The sequence below is a fragment of the Cnephaeus nilssonii genome (genome assembly GCF_951640355.1).
Source record: "Cnephaeus nilssonii genome assembly, chromosome: 8".
Classification (NCBI taxonomy): Eukaryota; Metazoa; Chordata; class Mammalia; order Chiroptera; family Vespertilionidae; genus Cnephaeus; species Cnephaeus nilssonii.
The window spans coordinates 7,838,582-7,863,491 of record NC_137079.1 but is presented as its reverse complement, the minus strand read 5'-3'; the positions used below and the strand labels follow the sequence as shown (position 1 = coordinate 7,863,491).

General features: G+C 44.2%; 2 protein-coding genes across 9 annotated transcripts in view; one reads left to right on the top strand and one right to left on the bottom strand.

Annotated features, from left to right (window-relative positions):
- TRAPPC11 (trafficking protein particle complex subunit 11) overlaps positions 1-9,344 on the bottom strand; it is a 34,088-nt gene extending 24,744 nt beyond the window's left edge. For both annotated transcript variants that reach the window (XM_079779212.1, XM_079779213.1), the window contains exons 1-7: positions 9,200-9,344; positions 6,909-7,133; positions 4,776-4,945; positions 3,876-3,946; positions 2,916-3,030; positions 2,178-2,277; positions 1,475-1,548 (exon numbers count right to left, since the gene is read on the bottom strand). In XM_079779212.1, the coding sequence (XP_079635338.1) occupies positions 1,475-1,548; positions 2,178-2,277; positions 2,916-3,030; positions 3,876-3,946; positions 4,776-4,945; positions 6,909-7,112 (734 nt within the window). In that variant the 5' untranslated portion in view covers positions 7,113-7,133; positions 9,200-9,344. The remainder of the gene's footprint in view (positions 1-1,474; positions 1,549-2,177; positions 2,278-2,915; positions 3,031-3,875; positions 3,947-4,775; positions 4,946-6,908; positions 7,134-9,199) is intronic.
- Positions 9,345-9,551: 207 nt separating this feature from the next.
- RWDD4 (RWD domain containing 4) lies at positions 9,552-20,918 on the top strand. Of its 7 annotated transcripts, none has more exons than XM_079779161.1 (8): positions 9,552-9,828; positions 13,153-13,233; positions 13,738-13,847; positions 13,930-14,077; positions 15,480-15,597; positions 18,258-18,307; positions 18,438-18,478; positions 19,148-20,918. In XM_079779161.1, the coding sequence occupies exons 1-7, from the start codon at positions 9,805-9,807 to the stop codon at positions 18,468-18,470; spliced, it is 564 nt and encodes a 187-aa protein (XP_079635287.1). In that variant the 5' UTR covers positions 9,552-9,804; the 3' UTR covers positions 18,471-18,478; positions 19,148-20,918. The 7 variants fall into 7 exon arrangements, 6 of the variants coding, with proteins under 6 accessions (XP_079635287.1, XP_079635291.1, XP_079635286.1 ...); XM_079779162.1 differs by lacking the exons at positions 9,552-9,828; positions 19,148-20,918 and adding exons at positions 9,842-10,336; positions 11,546-11,756 and having other exon boundaries at positions 18,438-19,007; XR_013813882.1 differs by having other exon boundaries at positions 18,258-18,440.
- The last annotated feature ends 3,992 nt before the right edge of the window (positions 20,919-24,910 follow it).

The window sequence follows — 24,910 nt, the reverse complement described above, 5'->3', positions numbered from 1 at the left end:
GCCTAAACCGGCAGTCAGACATCCCTCTCACAATCCTGGACCACTGGCTCCTAATCGCTCACCTGCCTGCCTGCTTGGTCGCCCCTAACTGCCCCCCGCAACAGCCTGATCGCCACTCACTGCCTCTGCGTGCCGGCCTGATGGCCCCTAACTGCTCCCCTGCCGACCTGGTCGCCCCTAACTGCCCCCGCTGACAGCCAGGTTGCCCCCAACTGCCCCTCCCTACCGGCCTGGTTGCTCCTAACTGCCCCCCTGCCGGCCTGGTCGCCCCTTACTGCCCCCCCCCCCCCCGCCAGCCTAATCACCCCAAACTGCCCCCACTGCCAGCCTGGTCACCCATAACTGCACCCCCCCTGCCGGCCTGGTCACCCATAACTGCACCCCCCCTGCCGGCCTGGTTGCCCCCAACTGTCCCCCTCTACCGGCCTGGTTGCCCCACGCAGCCTGCTTGTTCAGTCGTTGGGTCATCTCTCACTAAACCCCCTGCTGGCCTGGCCGCCCCATGCAGCCTGCTTGTTCAGTCGTTTGGTCGTCCCTCACTAACCCCCCTGCCGGTCTGGTTGTAGGCAACCATCTTGTGAGGGCGTGAGGGTTATTTTGCATATTACCTCTTTATTATATAGGAGGATTTTTCTCCCTGTACACTTAGCCTGTCCTGAACTTGAGAATATACTGCTGTTTTTATCCCTTTGTTACACTGCCACTGCCAAAGCTAGAACGAGATCATGTTTTATTAAATTGTGGCAAAGGAATAAAAGGCTTAACCTCTGCCAAGACATCCCCAACTACTCATCAAAGCTCTAAGCAGAGAATTGAATGAAAAATGATGCTACTGACAGGCATTAAAAACTAAAAAACAACTTTAATTAAAATAAAATCATGCCCTTGCAAGTGTGGTTCAACTGAAGTGCTGTCCTGTACACCTAAAAGGTTGCCGTTCGATTCCCAGTCAGGGCACAAACGCAAGCTGCAGGAGGCAACCAATCAATGTTTTCCCTCTTTCTCTGCCTTCCTCTCCATAAAATCAATTAAAATACAAATAAATAAGTAAAATCATAGCTTAAGTGAATAAATGCACTATACAACTTAAATTCATAGTCTGATTTAGATAATGTTTATATGTAAATTTAACTCTGAAAGAAAGCAGTCTTAACACAAGCATTTTACGGAATACACAAATAAGAAGTAGAAAGTGGGGACATTTTAATATTGTTTCTTTAGGTCATATCATTTAATGACAGTAGACCAGAAAGCCTTATAACTTTATGAAATTTACTTACAATAACAGAATTTTTTTAAATCTAAAAATAATATATTCCACTCATCTCTAGATAAACTAAATACTATATACCTGAATCTAAATCAACATAAACATTTTAAAATTAGTTTGATTGTGATTCAGAAGTTGCCATTAATATAGTATTATTAACATCAAGATAAGAAAAATTTAGTTTGACAACTGTTAGAAACTTACTTCAGCGCATTTTGTGTATCTTGTTTCAACTCACTGAAGAAAGCTATTTTAAACTGATGTCTAACAAATAAAAGCTGAAAAAAGAATAGAAAAAACATCATTACACATATTCTCTTAAAAATATAAAATTTTTAATAATTTTTATTGAGACACAAAAGTATAAGAAAATATTAAAAATTAAAGTTCAAAAATTATTCCAACAAATAAGTATAGTTAAGAAGGCTATAAAAGTCTATCTACATTTAAGAACATTAAGTGCAAAGGATACAAAAAAGAATTAGCTCTTAAATGCTTTAAAAAGTCCTGGTCGGGTTGTTCAGTGGTTAGAGCATCAGCCTGCAGACTGAAGGGTTACAGATTCAATTCTAGTAAAGAGCATGTACCTAGGTTGCAGGCTGGATACCCAGCCCCGGTCAGGGCACATTTGGGAGGCAAACAATTGATGTATCTCTCTCACATCGATGTTTCTCTCTGTCTCTCTCCCTCCGTCCCTCTCCTTTCCACTCTCTCTAAAAACCAATGGGAAAAATATCCTCGGGTAAGGATTAACAAAATAAGTAAGTAAGTAAGTAAATGCTTAAAAAAACTTTAAAAGTACTGAAGCCCTTTAAAAACATTAAAGTATTAAAGACATTCACTATCTCCCTCAAATTAATCAGCTCTAAAATCTTTATTATTTCCTTCTTCAGGGAAAAACACGTACCTGGTGTGTTGTTTTATTCAAAAATTCTTTATGAGATTTCACTCTTCTGATTTCTGTGTAGTAATAGGTCTGTGCATGTTCATAAAAGGCATTTTCTAATCTATTAAAAAAAAATAGAAAGTTGCTTCTGTGAACTGGACAATGGTCACATGATTTGTGAGATAAGGCTACATCTGCAGGCTAAGATACGATGGGACTCAGACCCTTCTTAAAAATTATTTAAATATATACATAAACATATCGAAAACGAAGTAAAACACAGGCCAGAAATAGAGACACTGTCATATAAAAGGACAAGTCAGAAAAGGCCATATGGTAGTTACCGAGAAGTATAATTTAAAATATGAAAAAATTTTTTAAATGAAGTTGACCTAGAGGTACATATGGTGTCAATGAGGTGATGTTACAAGGCAGTTCAGTATAAGTTATATGATTATATTTATTTTTGTAAAAAAAGACATTTTTAGGAAGGAAACTTAATTCATTGCTAGTGGAATCACTTCTTAGCCTTTTGGCGAAGATCAAGTGTAGTAAGATGTTGATAATGGTTATCCCAGGGAACTGGAGAAAGTTAAAGAGTGGACTAAGGGAATTTTACTTTTTATCTCATATCCTCAACACCATTTGAATTTTTTCCCCATGAACATGTTTGTTTTTATAAATGGTTCTAAACCTCCAATTTCTCAATGCCTAATGAACTATCTACTAAAGAGAGATATTTCAAAGACCTTCATTTACCTTATAATATACCCCACAAGGTGGTCCGTGTGGGGCAGGACAAACAAAGATTTTCCTGAGAGTTCACACGCATTACATAAAGCTGCGGCCCTTTCTGAAGCCATCACATCCTCTCCTGTTGACACGGCCCACGAAGAGAGAGGAAATCATTAATGTGTTCTTCCCAACGAGCATTTCCCCAAACCTGAGCAGTGGAATTAAGAATAAAAACCCCAACCACTGCCACCATGCCAGGAGTCCTGGGGCCCTTGGGGCACTGTGGGTTCTTAGAAGTGACACAGTACACGATCTGTCAGGAAGACACTACGGAATTTCCTCCTGAGCCAAGATACACTAAGCAATGCCAGCACAGAGCCACATTACTATTTCAAAAACCGTAACTAAAGATGGAAGCAGTAATTCATGAAAGCGGATTTAGGATGCTACAAGTTTCAACACCGAAACAAAAAATATTTTGGCCTCTCAGTAGGTATGTGGCCGGACCGGGAATCAAACCTACGTACGATCTTTTTGGTGCATGGGACAACACTTAAGCAACCGAGCCACTTTGGCTGGGCAAAACCTAGGCATTTTCTAATGAGAAATTAGAAATACTATTGCATTTTCCTTGGCCCTACTGCAAATTAAGAAAAAAAAACATTACACGAGGAATATAATTTTAAACAGATCTCAGATAAGTAAGTAAACAACGTTGTTTAAAAATCAAATGGTAACTATTTTGTCAATTGCTATATGCTACATCAGGAGATAAGTGACGGAGAGCAGGACTTAAGAAGATCTGCACTCTTGAATATTCTTAAATTTTTACAATAAGCACTATGCATGCGTTACTAGTACTTTTTAAGTTAACACACTATCTTTCCCATAACTGAATGCATGAAAGATTTCAACATTAACAATTATGCTTCTTGGTAATAAGAATTGGAGGCATAAAACAATTCATTATTAACGTTTTGATACCTGGGGGCAACGGGGTTTTCTTCTGAATCAGAACCACTGCAACTTTTGTGTTTCTCCCTTGTAAACTCTGCCTGCAATGGAAAAATTTTAACATTAAATAATTAAATTGGTTTTTTTAGAAATATACTAGTATTCAAGCCCAGATGGTGTCGCTCAGTGGTTGAGCATTAGCCCATGAACCAGGAGGTCAGGACACATGCCCAGGTTCAAGCTCCATCCCCAGTAGGGGGCGTGCAAGGAGGCAGGCGACCAATGTTTCTCTCTCATCACTGATGTTTCTATCCATAGCTCTCTCCCTCTCTCTGAAATCAATTAAAACATATTTTAAAAATATACATGTATTCAAGACCTTACATAAAATACATCTGATAATTCAAAGAAAGAAAATTCAACTAAAAAATCCACAAGATTAGAGGAAATCTTTTCCTGCAAACAAAGAAACATATATGCCACAATGATTTCAATTTCAAAAATAAAAATCTCACATCAAGCTTTGAATCCTTACAAAAGTCTGTTTTGGGAAAGTAAAAGTTTAATATATACTTGCATGTAAAAGTTATAATACAAAAATATCCTTATAGTGATACATTACAGAGGAGTCATTCAAAAGAATTATTTTGAAACTGAACTGGTGCTAGAGCAAAAGTATTATGAGACTAACGAGCAAATTACCGTATCTTCAAAAAATATAAATGCAAGAAAAAGCATTTGGAAATTCAGACCAATCTGTCTTCTAATTTCTTCCTCCTGCTCAGCATTATTTAAGTTAATAGGAATGCTTCCTGTTTGGAACTGAACACATTTCCCTGGAGTTCAGCAATCCCCAAAGCGACCGCTGCAGCCTAAACAGTGCCCGGCTGCCATCAACCGAACCGGCCGGCCCGACAGCGCAGACCAGACCTGACGATTTCCACTCGGGTAGCGCACTCGGACTGCTTCTCCTTCCACTGCGGCTCGTCCCAGTCCAGCTCGTAGAACACAACCACCAGGGCGGGCACCAGGTTCAGATGCTTGTTCATCCAGCCCGTCTTCAGGATCCCTTTCGGAATGTACCACTCATAGGAAGTTCTCTGCACGTATTGGCAAAAGTTGGAGAGTTACTTGATGACAACAGCAGCAGAAACCACCTGTTCTTGAGCCCCCGGCACTTTACGGGCATTTATCTCACTCAGTATATACCCAAGCCATCTATAATAATAAAAGCGTAATATGCAAATCGACCGAACGACCGAACAGCAGAACAACCATCTGGACGACCTTCCGGACGACCACGCTATGACATGCACTGGCGCCAGACCAGCCAAGGTGGGTGTGATGCAATTAGTTGGGGGAGGGGGGGGCCGCCATTGCCCCACGATCGCCCCACAGAGGGAGGCCCAGGCCACCCTCTGCAGGGCAATTGATGTGGGGGGGGGGAGGGCTCCGCAATTGATCACCCCAAAGAGGGAGGCCCAGGCCAACGGCCAGCAGGGCAATCGATCTGGGGGCCCCACGATCGATCACGCCATAGAGGGAGGCCCAGGCCACTGGCCAGTGACACTGTGGCAGGTGTGCGGGACAGGCCAGTGATCATCCCACAGAGGGAGGCCCAGGCTAGCCAAGCGATCGCACCCCATTCCGCACCACATCCCCGCAGAAGGAGGCAACCTGTGGCGGGGGAGGAGGGGAGCAGCACCCACACAGATGGCAAGCAGCGGCGGAGGCGGGGCCAGCTGCTGGCAGCCGGGGAAAGCAAAGCCCCGATAGGCCCTGATCGCTGGCCAGGCCTAGGGACCCTACCCAAGGGGTCCCGGATTGTGAGAGGGTGCAGGCTGGGCTGAGGGACACCTCTCCCCCTAGCCCCCACGCACGAATTTCTTGCACAGGGCCTCTAGTTGTTAATAAGATGAGGAAATTCGCCCTAGCCGGTTTGGCTCAGTAGCTAGAGCATAGGCCTGTGAACTGAAGGGTCCCAGGTTCGATTCCAGTCAAAGGCATGTACCTGGGTTGCAGGCACATCCCCAGTAGGGAGTGTGCAGGAGGCAGCTGATCGGTGATGTTTCTCTCTCATCGATGTTTCTAACTCTCTATCCCTCTCCCTTCCTCTCTATAAAAAATCAATAAAATATATTTAAAAAAAAAAAAAGATGAGGAAATTCCAGCTTATAGAGACCAAATAAGAGCTAGAAAGTACTAGAGGTAGGATGTCAACCCTAGAGCTGTGACAATTTTCATTTAAAAAATGAACAAAGCCAAGAGTTTCTAATGATATTAAGTTTCTCAAATACCCTGGAAGCAAACAGCCCTTTTCCCGGTAAATTTGACTTGTATTCCTCACCATTTCAAGTTTCTGTTCTTGTAAAAGCTGCTCAAATAAACTATTATCTGAAACCCAACATAGCTTCATTTGTTTCAAGACATATTGCCAAGATGGCATTTTGCTTTACTTGTAAATTGTGAAGACCATGGATTCTACAACGATACTGGTAATGATGAATGGGGAATGTGAAACCTTCCTAAGCAGAGAGGCCCTTATGGAGATTTGGGTTTTTTTAAAAAACAAAGGAAAAACTAGGCTCATTGTATAAAAAGCTTAATAGTTATAAAGTAATTATTCTGCTGGGTTTAAAAAAATAACTATTATTAAACACTAGTAGTCCTGTGCACGAATCCGTGCACCAGTAGCTCACTGCCCCGCCCTCCTGTAGCTCCCCCCACCCCCTCGCCCTTTTCCCTCCCCCCTCATAGCTTTCTGCCCTGCCCCCTCCTGTAGCTCTCCGCTGCCCGCTTGTAGTTCACTGCCCCACCCTCCTGCAGATCTGTGATCCTGTCGTTATGCGGTCGGTCGTAATTAGCATATTCCTCTCTCATTATATAGGATACCTGTAGTGTATTACAGACTTGACAAAGCCCAGGGTTTTCTATACCCATCACTGTAACCATCCCCTTAATAAACTCAGGGGTTTTCGAGCTCAGACAATAGGAACAAAAAAGATATACGCACATATAGAGGGAGAGAGGGAGGACAGCCCCATGCAATCATAATGCCGTTACCTTGGGTCTACATTTGGGATACTCGTGGTCACCTGGGAGCACCTTGAAAGAAATTGGCACCCGATCAGCCCTCCGATTGGCACAGAAAGCATCCCAGACTGCTCGATGGACGGCATTATACACCACATCCAGGCCAGTGAGAGTAACAAAGGCCATAGGCCGACAACATAATTCCACAGGGAAGTCCCACTGTGTGGGACCCATGTTCAAGGCGTTCTGAAAAATCTAAAATACAAATGGTGATACATTCATAACTCATTTTTCAAAAGCCCAAAGCCCTTTCTAATATGTGAACCTCCACCATTTAGAAAACATTACAAAAAGGCAAGAGAGCCCTAACCGGTTTGGCTCAGTGGATAGAGCGTCGGCCTGCGGACTCAAGGGTCCCAGGTTCAATTCCGGTCAAGGGCATGTACCCTGGTTGCGGGCACATCCCCAGTGGGGGGTGTGCAGGAGGCAGCTGATCGATGTTTCTCTCTCATCGATGTTTCTAACTCTCTGTCCCTCTCCCTTCCTCTCTGTAAAAAATCAATAAAATATATTTAAAAAAAAAAAAAAAAAAAGGCAAGAGACTCTGAAGTGTCTTCAAATACAAAAGAAATCAAAAGTTTTTAAAAACTTTAATTCCTAAATTGACCTATTGAAATTTGGTAACTATTGGTACTGTATTTTTTAAAAATCTTTCATATTACAAAGGTAGTCAACTTTAAGACTAATCAGTATTTTCAGTAACATCTCAAAATGCACACAGAACTTTGGAATGAGCAGAGCAAGAAAGCAGAATGCCATCCAATTAAAAGAGGCCTCATGACCTACTTCAGCTATAAAGAAAAATAATTATTGACATAGATATACAAAACTGTAATTACCTATAATTTCTCTGTAATTGCTAACATCTAATTTCTGAACTCCTGAGATATTATTAAAATAATATGCTAATTATCTAGTCGGTCCTCCATATCTCGGGTACCACATCAGCAGATTCAATCAACCCTACTGTGTAGCTATATGCATACTCTCGCAGTCACACAAGAAAATACAAATAGGTGGAATTAATTTTAATGATATTCTATTTAACCAATATATCCAAAATAATACTTATACTTTCAACATTAATATAAAAGTTATTATCAAGATATTGTCCTTTTTTTGTACTAAGTTTTCAAAATCTGGTGTGTATTGTACACTGAAAGCACATCTCAAATTGGTCTAGGTCAGTGGTCGGCAAACTCATTAGTCAACAGAGCCAAATATCAACAGTACAACGATTGAAATTTCTTTTGAGAGCCAAAAACCGACTTCTGCGCATGGGCCACGAAGTTTCAATCACACTGTACGTGCGCGCCCGCAAGTGGTATTTTGTGGAAGAGCCACACTCAAGGGGCCAAAGAGCCGCATGTGGCTCGCGAGCCGCAGTTTGCCGACCACTGGTCTAGTGACTCTAGTCTATTCAAATGTTCAGTAGCCACATCTGGCTACTGGCTACTATAACGGGCGGTGCAGCTCTAAATTATTGTAATTCTGTCCCCAGTAATGAAAATTGTATCTGAAATTCTTGCACATTCTATCCTAAAAGCTTTGGCACTTGAAATGGGACGTGCTTATTCTGCAGCAAAGGAATGGGAGGGCAAAGGACAGGTACAGAGGGGCATGGGCCTGGCTGACAGCCGCTCCTAGAAGAAGCCAAGGGCGTGGACGGAGGCGCAGAAGGAGTAACACCCTGGACGGGGCACCATGTAGTGGCAGGGAATAATCTGGAAGCTGGCATGCACGATCATAAGGAAGACTCTTGGAAAGAAAGATGGTACAAGGCAAAGGAAGGCGACCTGCTCAAAGTGGAAGATAAATGTATGTGGTCACTGTTTTTTAAATTAACGGAGGTTCAGGGTGTAGGGCAAGGCGAATGAGGATAAGACTCAAAGAAGTTCAACTACAAAACGACCAAAATAGGAACGACAGTTTGAGGCTTGGATGATGGGGGGGGGGGGGGGGGGGGGCGGGGGAGCCGATGTTGAGGATGTGAACCAACAACTGATTTCAGAAAAGGTACCGTCCCAGGATCGCAGAATTCAGGAAAGGCAGAGAAATGACGCTGGAGCCCTAAAAGCAGATTCTGCCTTCCTCCCCAGCCCCCTTCAACCTGGAGGCCCTAGGAACAGGTGCACAGGGGCTAGAGGAGAAATGCCAGCATTGCAGCCGCTGACACCGCTGGAAAACGCAGGCCCCTAACATCAGCCAGCGCTCCCCCAAGGCGGTGTCGCCTGGCCCGCAGGTCTCCGGCCCGGACTCACCCAGGCCGCGTGCACGGCGCCCACTGCAGCTGTGGCCGGTCGCCTCCAGCCGGGGAGGCCGAGGGGAAGCAGGCAGGGGTGCCTGAGACCGCCAGGCCGGGTCCTGCAGCCGCCGCCTCACAGCCGGTTCCAGCGAGCAGGACTTCCCTCCGCCCACCTGCGCATGCACAGGAAGCGCTTTCTGGGCCTGAGTGACAGCGCTCTACACCAATCGCTACTCGGGAACTTGACGCTGCTCCACGAGACGTAGGGAAGACGCTCCATTTCCTACTGGAGCTGGAGCTGGGCGGAGCGAGGCGGAGCCAATAGGAGGAGCGAGAAGAAAGAGGAGGCGGGGCCTCTGCCTTACGGCTCGGCTGTCTCCACACGCCCCGGCGCCCCGCCTGCCACGGCCTCGGGCTCCGCGCCCTCAGCCCTTCCGCGGGCGGCTTCGCGCTGCCCGAGGGCCAGGGGTGCGCGTGACTGCCGTCTGCGGTGCGAAGGGTGCGCCTCCCGCGGCCGAGGGCGCGGAACAGGGACGCCCCGGCCTCGGGGCCACGGCTCGCGTTTCTCTTCGTGGTCGCCAACGCCGTCCGCCCGCTCGGGAGGCGCCCGCGCCCCGCGCGATGAGTGCCAACGAGGACCAGGAGGTGAGTCCGCCCCGCACGCCCCTCTCCCCCGCGCAGGCGCGGGGCCCGGCCCGAGGGAGGGTGGCTGCCTCCCCGCGCCCGGACGAACGGCCCCGCACGTGCGCCCTCGCCCCTACGGCGGACAGAGCCTGGCCGGGGCCCCAGGCCGACCGGTGCCCGGCGAGCCCGGCCGGACGTGCGCCGCCCCCGCCGCCCCAGGCCCCGCCGTGCTCAGTCCCGTCGGCCCGGGGTCGCCCCGACTCCTGAACGGCTGGGATGCGTGTCCTTGGTCCGCGACCCGTTGGACTTGGCCCGCCCGACGTGCCGCGTGTTGGACGCCTGTCCACCGAGTTGTGCCCCATGGGATCCGATCGCCTCTGAATGTTACATCGACGGGCGTGTCATCGAGTTACATCTCCGACGGAGGACCACGTGGCGCCGGTGTCCGCGGGCTCCGGCCGCGTCCTTTGGTGGAATGACTCGTCCATCTGAGAGCCGTCGATTCTGAGCACACGTCACGTTGAAGGGGGTGCGACGTGCCCTCTGGGGGTGCAGGGGGGCCTTCTGGGGGTGTGATGGGGGCGGGTGAAGAGCAGGTGTGCGGAGGCAGGAGCGATGGTGCAGGGGGGCCTTCTGGGGGTGTGATGGGGGCGGGTGAAGAGCAGGTGTGCGGAGGCAGGAGCGATGGCCCCGGCGCGGCACAGCCAGGACGGGGATGGGAGTTTCTTTTTTTTTTTTTTTAATATATATAGATTTTTTTTTTTAATATATTTTTTACAGAGAGGAAGGGAGAGAGAGTTAGAAACATCGATCAGCTGCCTCCTGCACACCCCCTCCTGGGGATGTGCCCGCAACCAAGGTACATGCCCCTGACCGGAATCGAACCTGGGACCCTTGAGTCTGCAGGCCGTCGCTCTATCCACTGAGCCAAACCGGCTTCTGCTGGATCGTAGTTTCTTAAAAAACGAGGAGTTCCCTATATTGGAGGAAAGTGAGCGCTTTACCTTGACGGAGATAACAGAGTCGATGGATGGATGGTTAGCCAGCTGGGATCTGGGTCCTTTCTGAGATGTTCTTGCCAGGCGCGTTTCCGAGCCACGGCATCCAGAGTTCTTCCTGGGAAGCAGGGAGCGCAGAGGGTGATGTTTCTCCAAGTCTGGCCCCCGGACCCTTTGGTGGGGTTTATTTGAGCTTTTCTCCGTGTCCCTTTTATAAAATTCTCCCCGGGTCGTGTGTTTGTGGGCAGAGTACACGTGTTTCTGTGTCCTGTTTTGAAATGGTGGCATCCCAGTTCTCTACAGTTAGAATTACTGTCCACTAAGCCCTTTAGGCCAGTGGTTCTCAACCTTCCCAATGCCGCCACCCCTTAATACAGGTCCTCATGTCGTGGTGACCCCCGTAAAATTATTTTCGTTACTACTTCATAACTGTAATTTTGCTACTGTTAATGGATCGTAATGTAAATATCTGTGTTTTCCGATGGTCTTAGGCTGTACAGCAGCGGTTCTCAACCTGTGAGTCGCCTAAGACCATCGGAAAACACAGATATTTACATTACAATCCATTAACAGTAGCAAAATTACAGTTGAGAAGTAGCAACGAAAATAATTTTATGGTTGGGGGTCACCGCGACATGAGGAACTGTATTAAAGGGTCGCGGCATTAGGAAGGTTGAGAACCTCTGCTTTAGGCACTTTATGCAAAGCAGTTGGCCTTTGCCCTCTACTTGTGTGTTTAGGTATCCAAGGACTTTAGCCTCTCAAGTGTCATCCTGTAGGTTGTTGGGCAAGGACTGTGTGAATTTTCGTTCTGCGACCAGCATGATTCACTATCCCACCAAATGTCATCCACAAAGTTGGGAAGCCTGCCTTCCACTGTCGTGCCTGTCCAGGTCAATCATGAAAATGTAGGAAAGGATTAACGACCCACAGAATAGCACTGTATTTTGTGTAAGTTTGTTCCAATCTAATCTTAGTTATTTTTTGTTTGTTATTATTATTATTGTTGATATTTAGGGAGAAAAAGTGGGGAGGGAGCGAGAGAAGGAGAGAAACATCAATGGGAGAAACATTGATTGGCTGCCTTCCACTTGCGCCCTGACTGGGCACGAACCTGAAACCTGGGCATCGAACCCCCTACCGCCTTGTGGTGTACGGGACGATGCTCCAACCAACAGAGCCGCACTGGCCAGGGTCCTGCTGTTATTCCTGAATCTAGTTTGCATTTCTGTAAAAGTAGCAAGAGAAATTGTGGGGCCTTTCTGTAATCAAGGGACCCTCTCTGAGAGGGGCTGTTGACATAGATGTTGTTTTTCATATGCTTGCTAGGTCTTAGGAACTACTTCTTACTTTCAAACACTTTTTTAAAAAATATATTTTATTGATTTTTTACAGAGAGGAAAGGAGAGGGATAGAAAGTTAGAAACATTGATGAGAGACAAACATCAATCAGCTGCCTCCTGCACACCTCCTACTGGGGATGTGCCCGCAACCAAGGTACATGCCCTTGACCGGAATCGGACCTGGGACCCTTGAGTCCGCAGGCCGACGCTCTATCCACCGAGCCAAACCAGTTAGGGCTCAAACACTTTCTTTAATAATCTGTTCTAAAATGTTGTCCACATAGATCAAATCCGCCCATCTTTAGTTTGTGGAATTCATGACAGGGTTTTTTTTAAACTAAAATATGTATCCAAGTGCAGTCTCTCCTGGCTTCTCTTCTCAAGTGTTCCCCAGTAATCACAACAGCAGCGAGTCTTCTCCTCTAAGCCACGAGGTCCTAAGACATATTTCCAGGCAGAGATTCTTCGTCACTCTTACTATCCTTTCTCCCATCTAGGGTCGGTCCTTGTCAACCTTTTTCTAACTACCATTGTTTCAAAGTTCTTTTTACTGTCCTTAAGTGTTTTTACCGGTTTTATATCATTCTGTGGGAAGGGTTACAAGCATAAGATGTATAAGTAATGCTTTTTCACGCTCTTTGTGTCCAGGCTACTCGTCAGCAGAGAGATCAAGGGCATGTGCTCTGGGGTTGCTTTAATCCTAATCTTATTCCCCCTCTTTGGAAGGGGAAGATAGTGAGATTTTCTTCACAGGACTGATGTGAGAATTAGGTGAGATAATACGCTGTAAAATGCTTCGCAGTGCCTGGCGCATAGTTTTGAAGTATTAGTATCAGTGTTACTGTGTTGTGTTGGTATGTCCCTGTATATTATAAACATCTAAGGCTACGTTAGTCAACTTTTACATAGTCAACTTTTACGTAGTTGAGGGGGCTTGAATCAGACCCTCTACTTCTAACCCATTTGTAGCACTAAACAAAATGCACTTGATTCATTTCTTTCAGATGGAACTGGAAGCATTACGTTCTATATATGAAGGAGATGAAAGTTTCCGGGAATTAAGTCCAGTTTCATTTCAATATAGGGTAAGAGTTGACATAAGTAAGAGCATTTACTACTTTGCTGGAGAAGACTAAAGGTTGCTATAAATGCTGAATTTGTTTTTAAATTTAGTGGTTTGGATTTATTATGCTTTTTGATTTTCTGAAGCATTTAAATGAAGACATATCACCATGGCATCAATTATTTATTTATTTATTTACTTACTTAGTTAAAGCCTCGCCTGAGGATATTTTTTCCATTGATTTTTAAAGAAAGTGGAAGGGAGGGGCTGAAAGAGAGGCATCAATTGGTTGCCTCCCACAAGCTCCCTAATGGGGGGTGGGGGAATGCGCAAGCGCGGGTGTCAAACCTACAACTCAGGTACATGCCCTTGACCAGGAATCGAACCCATGACCTTTGGTGTGCAGGCTGATGCTCTAACCACTGACCTGACCATGAGCATTGGAAAGGATTCATCCCAAAGATCGTAATTAAATATTCTGTCTTTGTATCACTTTTTACAAGCCTGAGATTTCCCTTTTCTTCAGATAGGTGAAAATGGTGACCCCAAAGCCTTCCTCATAGAGGTTTCGTGGACGGAAACATATCCCCAGACCCCCCCAATTATCTCCATGAACGCTTTCTTTAACAACACCATGTGAGTAGTGTTTTATTTTCATTGGGGTTTTTGTTTTACACTCTTGCTTTTCTGCTAGCAATATATTTCTTGTGCACTCCAGATCCTCAGCCATAAAGGAGAGCATATTAGCCAAGTTACAGGAGGCGGTGGAAGCCAACCTCGGCACGGCCATGACCTACACGCTGTTCGAGTATGCCAAGGACAACAAAGAGCAGTTCATGGAGAATCACCATCCCGTGAACTCCGCGGTGAGTGTGCCATTTGTTTTTGCCAGATGTTCTTATTGTTTCCATTTCACTGTTAGTAATTAATTTGAGCTGGTTATTTTTTAATTGGAAAGAGATTGTTAGTTTAAAGTGAGTTACATCTGAGTTACATAAGAACAATGAATTATAGATTTCTTAGCTTCCATGTAACTTTAAAAATTTTACTCTCCATATTTTACCATTCCTATAAAACTAGAATACTTCATGTGCCCACCAAAACTGATATTGTAGAATTCACATTTCCAAGTTTATTTCCTCATAAAACTCAGAAAGGGGATTTCTTATGTAGAGCTAAAATATGTATGACATTTTTTATGAGGATTATTTCATTGTAAGTGGTCTTGCTACAGTTCAGTTTGAAGGTATGGCAATTTAAGGAGACTTTATTAAATGGGAAAAGTATACATTTTTTTCTAGAGTTATTTTAGGGAAGAAGCCTCTTTGATGACCATGAGCATCTGTGTATTAGCCCCTTTGCACCACGTCCTGCTAAAAAACGTTGGTGGTCAGTGCTGAGTTTTGTCTGTGAACCAAGCTGTACACTGACAGCAAAGGCCACGTCCTGTGCTTGAGCAGTTCTGGTTTCCACGGGCCCAGCAGAGCACAGGACACTGGGAGGCAGCTGGAGAAGCAGTGAGGGTGGGAGCTCAAGTCGAGGACGGAGGCAGACCACGTGGGTTCAGACCCTCACCGCACCACTTACTGGGTGACGCTGGGTTCCTTCATCTCACTGCTCAGTTTCTTCATCTGGAAGATGGCAGTTATAGCAGCACCCACCTGATGAGACTGTAGTAAATGACTGAATGTACAACATTCATTGCAATGCCTGCACCTCGTAAGCATTTAAAATTTTGCCTCATAATCTCTGGCTGCATGAACCGAAATCCAGGGGTGGGCAAAAGTAGGTTTACAGTTGCAATACAAATAAATAACTAACTAATAAATGATAATACAAGAATAAACTTTCATGTACTCACAACTGTAGATCTACTTTTGCCCAGCTGTATTTTAAATATTTCCTTCATTTCTTCAGGGAACTAGGGTACTCTTAAGTATTTTTCTAAAGACTTACTTAAATTTCCAAATAATAGCAAATTAAATTGTAAAATTACCTTGGAACTTCAGAGCTTCTGCATCATGCTGGTGTCAGATCTCCTTGCTGAGGGACCTGGTTGCAACAATGGCACTAGTATTGTGCCCGTCAATGTGCATTCTAGTGCATCCAGTACGCTAAGTTCACCTGTACTAATAAACGAATATAACAGTGGAGGTTTCTTTTATTTCACAAGTCTAAAAATTATCAACCCATTTCAGGATGTAGCCATATTTTGTGTAATTCAGTAAGCTTTAAGACATGGGTCTAAGAATTCTTTTTTTCCCCTAGACATCCATAAGCAATATCCTCTCAGTTGAAACTCCTAATGTAGCCCCATCCAGTAAGAAAAAAGACAAGAAGGAACAGCTTACAAAAGCCCAGAAACGTAAGCTGGCAGATAAAACAGGTTTGTGTTTGTTTTTTCCTTTTATAACACTGAGAAATGTGTTGCTTTTTATTGCTCTGTGGGTGCTTAGTAACTAGGTTTCCATTCAGAGGATTAGTCTCCACTCTTTATTCTGGGGACACTTGGATCAGAGATTGTGTCAGGGCACAGACGTGTATTGAAAATACTTTCTCCTTCACCACAAGAGAGAACCATGTGAGAAGGTAGATGCGCGGCAAAGTAACTGTAAATCAGTCCTGACTTTCAGGAGCATTAGAATAGCACACAGGACCCTACCTGGTTTGGCTCAGTGGATAGAGCGTCAGCCTGTGGACTGAAAGGTCCCGGGTTAAATTCCGGTTAGGGGCACATGCCTGGGTTGCGGGCTCAATCCCCAATAGGGGGCATGCAGGAGGCAGCTGATCAATGATTCTCTGTCATCATTGATGTTTCTATCTCTCCTCCTTTCCTCTCTGAAATCAATAAAAATATATGTTAAAAAAAAGAATATCATACAGGTGTGTGTCCTACTTGTACCCTCTCTGTCATGTGTGGGATTTTCCTGTTTGTTTACCTCTATGGCAGATATGTGTATTACTGAAAACTTCTTGAAATATAGCTTTCATATGAAATGAAGTCTGGTACACCATTTGATCTTAGCACGATAAACATTGTAATGTTTTTGTCTATAGTTGACTTACTTACACAACAGCAGTGAAACCTAAGAATGGAATTCCTGCCCTGCCTGGTTTGGCTCTGTGGAGAGAGCTTCGGCCCCCAGACTGAAGAGTCTTGGGTTCAAATCCAGTCAAGGGCACATATTTCAGTTGCAGGCTCAATCCCCAGCCCCAGTTGGGGTGTGTGTGGGAGGCAGCCAACTGATGTGTCTCTCACATGGATGTTTCTCTCTCTCTGTCACTCCCCTCCCTTCCACTCTCTAAAAAATCAATGGAAAAATATCCTTGGGTGAGGATTAACAACAGCAACAAAAAGGTGGAATTCTGTGTGTCTTAAACCAGAGTCATTTCGGGTGGACCTTTAGAAGGGTATTATAAACCCCAGCTTATGTCAGCAATAATGTTTTACCCCTTTTCTTATTTAACCTGAAAATTGGCAAATTATATCAATCCGTAACCCTTTTCTTATTTTAAGTGATACCACCTTGTAGACATTTATATACATGGACACAGTGTGTGCATATATTTACGTCTGTGTGTGTGTTATTGGTGCAAGTTTACAAGCTGCTCTTTATTGAGAAGAACTGATCCTTTTACTTCGGTGGTAAAGTTTTAAATAGTGCCCTTTTTAAATATAGTGCTGGTAGTTTTCTGGTTATCTATGTTTTGTTTAATGTCTGTGGCAGAATAAAAAGATAGCAATCTGTTTTGAACCTCAAAATACATTTTTAAAATTGTAATGGTTTGTGAAATAAAGTCTGGGAATCTGTTATACCAAAGTCAAAGCAGCGTGAAAGTACAGCATCAACAACTACAGCAGCCTGTTTTCTAGAATTTGGGTTCACCGCTTTTTGGAATGTTTAGCTCTGTGTCAGTTCATTACCTGTTGCTTTCCTACCTGATGACCTCTGGTCATTCCCTTTTATTACTGTCCCCTCCCTCCATCTCCTGATGATGCCCTCCTAAGAGCCATTATCTTCCTGTGATTACAACACAGGGGCTGTGACTTGGAGCTCGCATTCTAAGTAGAGCTGTAATGGGACAGCCATGGCGGGCACTCTGAGTAAGTCTTGGTTCCCAAGGCTGGTGATCTGCCTCCTTCCCCTCCTAACCAGGATTCGGGGGGATGAGACTCTTCCTGGCAGGAAGGAGAAAAGAACCATTAGCATCTAAAATTGAGCTCCAGTAATATTGCTTCTTTCCTATAATAATCAAAGAGTTGGTTTCCGTTTCCCTTGCTATAAAATTAATATACTTGATTCAAATACAGATTTTATGTTTTCTAAAATGAGACATATATCAAGCATAAAGGAAATCAAGCCATTTTAAATGGAAAATTATTTAAGTGTACCTATTTATTAAACTGTTCTTTACATTTGAATATTCTATTAAAGGAATGAAATTCTTTTACTTTATAAATTCTTATATAAAAGTCCAGCTTGCCTTTAAGCACTCCCAATAGATTAAAGCCCTGTTTAAAAAAATGTCAGATTAAATGATGACTATTTTATCAGAACACAGGAGTTGGTAAGTTGGCCAGGCCTCCTCTTCATGTTGAGCCGCACGTTTGTGTGTAAGGCCTCTTGTCTTGAGCTAGCTGCCTGGAGGGAAGCGCGAGCACATGGGACAGTGAGCCAACACGGCTTCTCACGGAGATAAGCAGTGCCCGTGAAGGCAGCAGATCCTTTGTGCGAGCACTTGAAGCTGATGAGTTGATGGGTTCCTCTTTCTGGCATTACCAGCGCCCCTCCGTATTTTTCCTGGACACCAGGTTTTGTCTAGAATGAAATTAGGGGACCGTCAGAGGACACACCTGAAACGCTTGGCAGGTGTGCCCAGGAAAGCAGTGCCTCCAGGCACAGTGACGACGGGCTGTTTCAGCTTGGTGTTATGTCACTTAGATTTTATCTGCTCTGCAGAATGGCATATAAATCCTATGTATCGAATATTACCTTAAAAGTCACTGATTGGTCTTAAAAATAGTTTCTGTATTTTCTCCTCTAGATCACAAAGGAGAGCTTCCTCGAGGCTGGAACTGGGTGGATGTGGTGAAGGTACACAATACTTAATTCCAGTCTTCCGACATCCTATGGCATTGCCATCGAATACTGACACTTTTATCTCCCCTTTTCTCCCCTCCGCCTCTGGATTCCCCTGGGACGTCCGTTTCCTCTTCCACATCAGCATGTAAGTATTTATAGCTACAGTGAGGTGTGACTGTGGATGTAAGTACAACGTAGAATGGGCATGCTTACCTGTAACTAAGTTAGTGATGCTATGGAAACTGAAGAAACAGCTCACGGGAAGAAATGCTTTGATTTCTTAGGGGGAATTAAGCATTTTAGTTCGATCAGACCCTAGTTGTAGTTTCCCATCGTTATCAAGGAAGAGTTTCTGTTTTTTGTTGTTTTAAATTGTTTACTTCCATTTTGAGGTTTTCTGCCGACTACTCTCAGTATTTTTCTTGCACGAATTGTAGCTTCAAATGTATTAAACTGATACCTAACACAGTAAGTTCATTCTCTTTGTAGAACTTAATGAAATGAGTTTTGCATGCTGCTTAGTGCCAGTCCTGTCAGAAGTAACTCATATGATCCAAGGAGAGTTAAAGACTAGCATTTTAGTGAGGACCTAATGGGTATATTCTTACAGTTTATTTTAAAGCCAGCTGTTTGGGCCATGGGACGCCCTTTCCATAAAAACTGTGTAAAATAATCTTTGTGCTTCTAGTCTGTAGTATAACAATAGGGGGTGGAAGCTGGAGGTGGTTTAAGTTCCCAAACCTCGCCGTCTCTGGTTCCAGTAGCTGTAAATGTTTACCTTTGCTATGAAGTGGAAATAACTCAATATGGTAGCTTAAACTTGTTGAATATTTCTTTTATCTTTTTTCATAGTTAAGCAAAAGTGGCACTAAAGATGATGACTAGCACTTGGAATTGGAAACAAGGGAAGAGCATCCTTAAAAAGTACACTGGGTTCAAACTCTTGTCACTCTCTTCTGGTATTGAGGTGGCTTTTTATAAAACCATTTTTTGTATGTTTCTTACATAAAAATGTTCTAAGCTGAAAATTCCTGAAGAGATTTGGTTGTATTAAATTATTTTCACAAACTTGCCTTAATAAAAGGTGAAATGTTACTGTTTAATATACTTTGGAAGCCTTTTGAGCTTTGTCAGTGGAATAAGGGGAATGATAAGTAATCAGTGTTAATTTATATGATCTTATTCTAGTGGATGTGATCATTTTTTTAAAAGACTTTTCCAAAACTCCTGTCCCAGAGAATAGAGTACTGAGTGAACAATTATTCCAAAGGATGATCCAGATTCATAGGCTTCTCATCTTAAGTGTTCATCTCTTCTTTCTCTCAATTACTGAGGCATAAATTGCTTCAGAGAAACTTAAATCCTGGTATTTGAGCTTTACACATAACATTCTTTGTAATGCCTTCCCAGCCCCCACCCCAGGGTGAACTGCTTCCCTTTAATAAGTGAATATTGGTTTATGCTTTCCTCTTGGTTTGGGTCATGATGCTTGATCATGAGAGCTTTCCATGGTGTGTGGAAGAGGAGAACATAAAAACGGATCTGTCTAATACATCAGACAGCATCTGAACAGAAGTGCTGCTTCCTATTTAAACGTTTCTCTTCACTGCACTACCAAGATGGGAGTACAAGATGCCTTAATATTTAATTTTTGTATTGTTGGAGCCAGTGGTCTTAATAAATTCCTGTTTATGTGCTATCGTATATCTTCTCGTTGTTTGGTAACTGAGGTCTTGTAAATGACTTAGCATAAAACTATGTTTCATGTTTTGTTCCAAGTATTCAAATGCATTTCTCACCCAGAGCATCATTGTAATAATAGAAGTGTTTCAAATGCTGAACTGTAGTACATGCTTGATTGTTTTTTAATCATTAATAGAGGAAACCGTCAGTGCAGTTTTACCAGGGGGTTACTGATGCCTTTGTGCGTTTCACAGTGATTCTGTTTCTGCTCCCAGCTTTAAAAATACTTAGGGCTGCTGCTGTGGGGTCCCAAAGGGACGTTGCTGGTTCCTCGGCTGCACTGTGCAGTGTGGGTCTGCATTGTTAAGGAACAATTAAGGTTTTCAAAAGTTTCTTTAGCATAAGAGCAGTCTCAGTTGTGTTCATGGTTTTTACTGAGCCAACACTGGCTTCAGTTAAGTCATTTAAATTATGAAGTAATCATAATTATGGTAAAGACATTTAACCTCATTTTTAAAAGCTGAGTAGCATTTTATTTCCTGAAACTAGAGGTCTGGTGCATGAATTCGTGCACAGGTGGGGTCCCTCGGGGTGGCCTGTGGGGATTGGGTCCCAGCTCATGCCCCCAGCCTCACAGCCCCGCAGCCCCGCCTGGTACCCCGCTGTGGCCTGACACCGCCCCCTCACCTGCTCCACCATCCTGCCTGTGGGGCAATCAATCAGGGCCAGGCTCCCCGCCCGGCTCCCTCAGCGCCTGGGAGCTGGGCAGCAGCCCCACGCCCCGTGTCCGCCACTGGTCACCATCTGCGGGGTGATTGGTCGGGGTTGCCGCCCCCTCCGCCCGCTGCCACTGCTGGTTGACATCTGCGGAGTGATCGGCGAGGCAGTTGGGCCCCCGCTCGCACCCCCTTTGGCCTGGTGCCACCCGCTCACCAGCTCCACCATCCCGCCACAGTCCCGCTCTTGTCAGGGCCCATCGGGGTCGGCAGAGCCTCCACTGCCACCTGCTGCCAGCACCACTTCACCGACGCCCTGGTGGCCAGCGCACATCCTGGCGAGCAGTAGAACTCCCGAGGGGACAATTAGTATATTAGGCTTTTATATATATAGATAATATGATAGAAACATTAAAATTCAGGGCCACTGAAATATGCCGACTTTGTTTTGGGGTTGTGTCCGTACTTTTTTTGTTGTGTTGATTTGTCTGTTGTTTTTAAAGAAGCTACTACATCTGCTAGTGCAGTGATGGGCAACCTTTTGAGCTTGGTGTGTCAAACTTCGCCAAAAAACAGCATAACTCGGGTAGTGTGTCACTTTGAGGAAAAAACATTATTTCGCAAATGTTTCATCCTCAGGAGCAGCAAATGTTTCATCCTCGGCATGCGGCCTCCTCAGCGGCCGCGTGTCATCAGAAATGGCTACGCGTGTCAGTGCTGACACGTGTGTCATAGGTTCGCCATCACTGTGCTAGTGGAAGAAAAGCCCTTGTTTTGCTCCGAAGAGTCTGAAACTGTTCAAGCTTATCACGGTTCATAGATTACAAAGAAAAATGCTAGTAAAATGCCAATGAACTATTTTTACTCTTTTATATGAAATGTACAAATTCCGGGAGGCGATGGTGGCAGTGGTGCCTCTACTACCTTATGTGACACTTGAACATTCTCTCATCAATAGTGCCATCACTGTTCAGCACTCCCAGTATATTTTCTCAAGCTGTTTACTTAAAATTGTATGGAATGGCATAATTAATAAGCAATAAAATCTGGACTACACACAATGGTTTTTCTATGTTTTATTTCAAATGACTTGAGGGAGAATTGTTGACTTTGTAAACGTGCATAGTCTTATAGTGCAAAGTGTACCCTCCTACTAGAAACTGTTCAAGCTGTTGGATTAAAAAAATGTTTTTAAAATGAGCTGACGAGAAGGTAAGGAGTACCCAGTCTAAAACATTACATGAAAGCTGGACCCTTGAGGTTAAGGACAGCTTTTTGTTTTCAAGCTTCAGGGGCCCAGCGGCAGGAGGTGAAGTCCAGGGTTAGTCGGGGGGAGGGATCACACATACACCACCCCCATGCTTGAGGCTGAGCACTGTCCCCTCCCCCCCCAGGGGAGTGTCCGTCTTGAACTTTGCTGACGGAAGGTAAAATGTAAGTATACATGCATGTGCTCTCCTGACCACTTGTATCAGGGTGCCTCTCGAATTTCAGCCCAGATTCCTCCCCATATGGACCATCTGAGAAAACAAACAAAAACCTCAAGCCGGGATTTCAGTTTAAAGTGGCACCATGTGGGCAGAGCCCTGACACCATAGAAACGACCACAGTTTCTCTCTGGAAGAACCCACCTTCCGAAGAAGCCCTGCCCATAGAGGCCGGGGACTGTGCTCACGGTCACAGCCCGCAGCACGGACGCGGGCGCTGTGAGAGCCTGCTGAGAAGAAACGGAGTAAGAGCCTCAAGAGTAGACACTCAATTATTCAGAAGAAATTGAATAAGGAACAGCAAGCTATTAAAGTTACCAAGTAGATTTGGAAAAGAACCAAATAGAACTTCTCAAAATGAAAAAGAAATTGACATTCAAGCTGCAGATGAAGCATTGCTGGCAAAATGTATAAATAAATGCCCTGTGGAATGAAATCTGGTTTTGGACTTGCTCTTATTTTGATCATAGCATTAGCATGCCCGTCCTTCCGCGTCCTTTCTCACAGGCCCCACATTTTAGATTAGCTGGGTGGGTCGAGCCTTCACAGAGCTCTGCTCCGACCACAGATATGCCCCACCTGGATCTTGTGTGTTTTCATTATGTGATAGAAGAACAAGGAAGTGATATATGCATGATCTAAAGCGTGTGTCAGGCCCGGCCAGCATGGCTCAGTGGTTGAGTGTCGACCTATGAACCAGGAGGTCACGGTTCAGTTCCCCACCAGCGTATATGCCCAGGTTGTGGGCTGGATCCCCAGTATGGGGCATGCAGGAGGTAGCTGATCAATGATTTTCACTCATCATTGATGTTTCTGTTTCTCCCTCTCCCTTCCTCTCTGAAATCAATATATATATATATATAATTTTTTAAAGTGTTCATCAGGCTGCAGTTTGTGATCCATGAGTGACGGGATCACTGAGGGACTTGACCAGCAGCATTTTGGTGGAATGGAAGAGGAGGAGGAACAGAAAACAGCAGTGTGTCCTGCAAGCCTGAAGGGTATTTGTGTGCGTACGTGTGGATACTGTGTAAAAAGATTTCTTAAAGGGAGTAATGGTGAAAGGGAGGTTTGAACAAGCCATTGTCAGAGTATGCAAAAGATGGAACAAACTATATGACGATCTTTTTAAAAATGCAACATGTGCTGTTCAACGTGTCAGGAACATTAATCATTGATTTTGCATTTTTCCTAAAGACCAATTCAGTAAAGCTACCTTGCATAGTGTAATGGGAGAGGAGCAAAACATTTGATTTTGAGTAGGATCCTTCAACAACTACACTAGTAATGATGAAAATCCTTGCCTGACAGTTTTTGCTTACTGAAGAACTGAGAACATTTTAGAGCTAATGCCTGAGTAAATAATTTTAATAGCTAATTTCTTACTGATAAGAACCAAGAATTATAAAATTTAGTTCTATTATCCCACTATTTCTAGAGGAAACTTATTTTCCTGAGTTTCCTATATAAATCCAGTTCCCAAATTAAATTGTCATAATCGTCAGATGGTGGCGAATAAACAGGAAGCATTCCCACTGCCCATGTCTCCCTATTTTACTGCTGGTGTCTGGGAAGTTGTAGGCGATCTTGCGTATTCTGTGAGGCCTTCTGGACCTGTCATATGTCCCTTTCTGTGGCTCCCACAAATATTTGGCCTGTTGGGACACTGTCGATATTTTAAGGAACAATCCATCTCTGCCCAATTTTCTCCATCAACAAAAGAGAATGCAACTTACAAAAGGAGGAAACTTAGGGAAAAAGGCGCTGATGGAAACTTTTTTGCTTCATAATTAAGTGCTTAGAAATGAACCTTGAATGGTTTAATAGCAGGACTGTTTAGAGTACAGAAAGAGACAAGGAGAAAGAGTTCCTCACTATGTGGACTTGCAGCCGGCAAGCCTCACTGTGTGTGGACTGAGACTTCCCTCCTGCTCCTGCTGCGAAGTAAAACTGAATCCTGGCTCCCCCAGAGCGGGGAGGTATTCTGAATGACTGTCACATTAGCTGTGAAGGGACGTGCAAGGGTGTGGACTCTTGTATCCTGGGAAAATAATCCCACTGAAGTTTCATTGCAAGCAAACACTTTATTAATGTCTACATTCTTTTGACTGTTGTCTTCCTAAAAAATCACTATTTTCAAATTCTACCCAATCCTGTGATTTTTTTCAAACACACAAAAAAAAAAAAGTAAAAAAAAGTAAAGGCGGTTGAAACCGTTTCCTCCTCTGTTCTATTTCTCTAAAGATCACTCCGTCTAGAATTTGCCAGTTTGCCATTTCACTTGGTCAACACGGACTACACTAAAACATTCCTTACCTTCCAGGGGCTGCTCAGAGGTAGCTGTACATTGATGAGTGTTGGTCATTTAGAACCTTGGTGATAACAGAAATCGGGGAGTGTCACTATATCAGTGGCCTGCCATCTGCTGAAGGAAATTGTAACTCCCACGACACGCTGACAAATGCCTTCTGTTAAATTTCCCTTCATTTCTATATTTTTCTTTTGTATGTTAATGTTTTTAAATTCCTTATTAATTTGATATTTTTATCAAAGTCATACATATATGTAGTCTTAGAAGTCAATAGTTCTACACGGCTTTTAACGTAAAAGATCGCTTTCTCTGCTGCACTCTTCCTACTGACTCCTACCCCACAAAGGTAATTGCTCACAACAGTGTTTACTTAGACTGGCCCACCCCCTGGTTGATGAGTCAGACAAAGGGTGTGGGA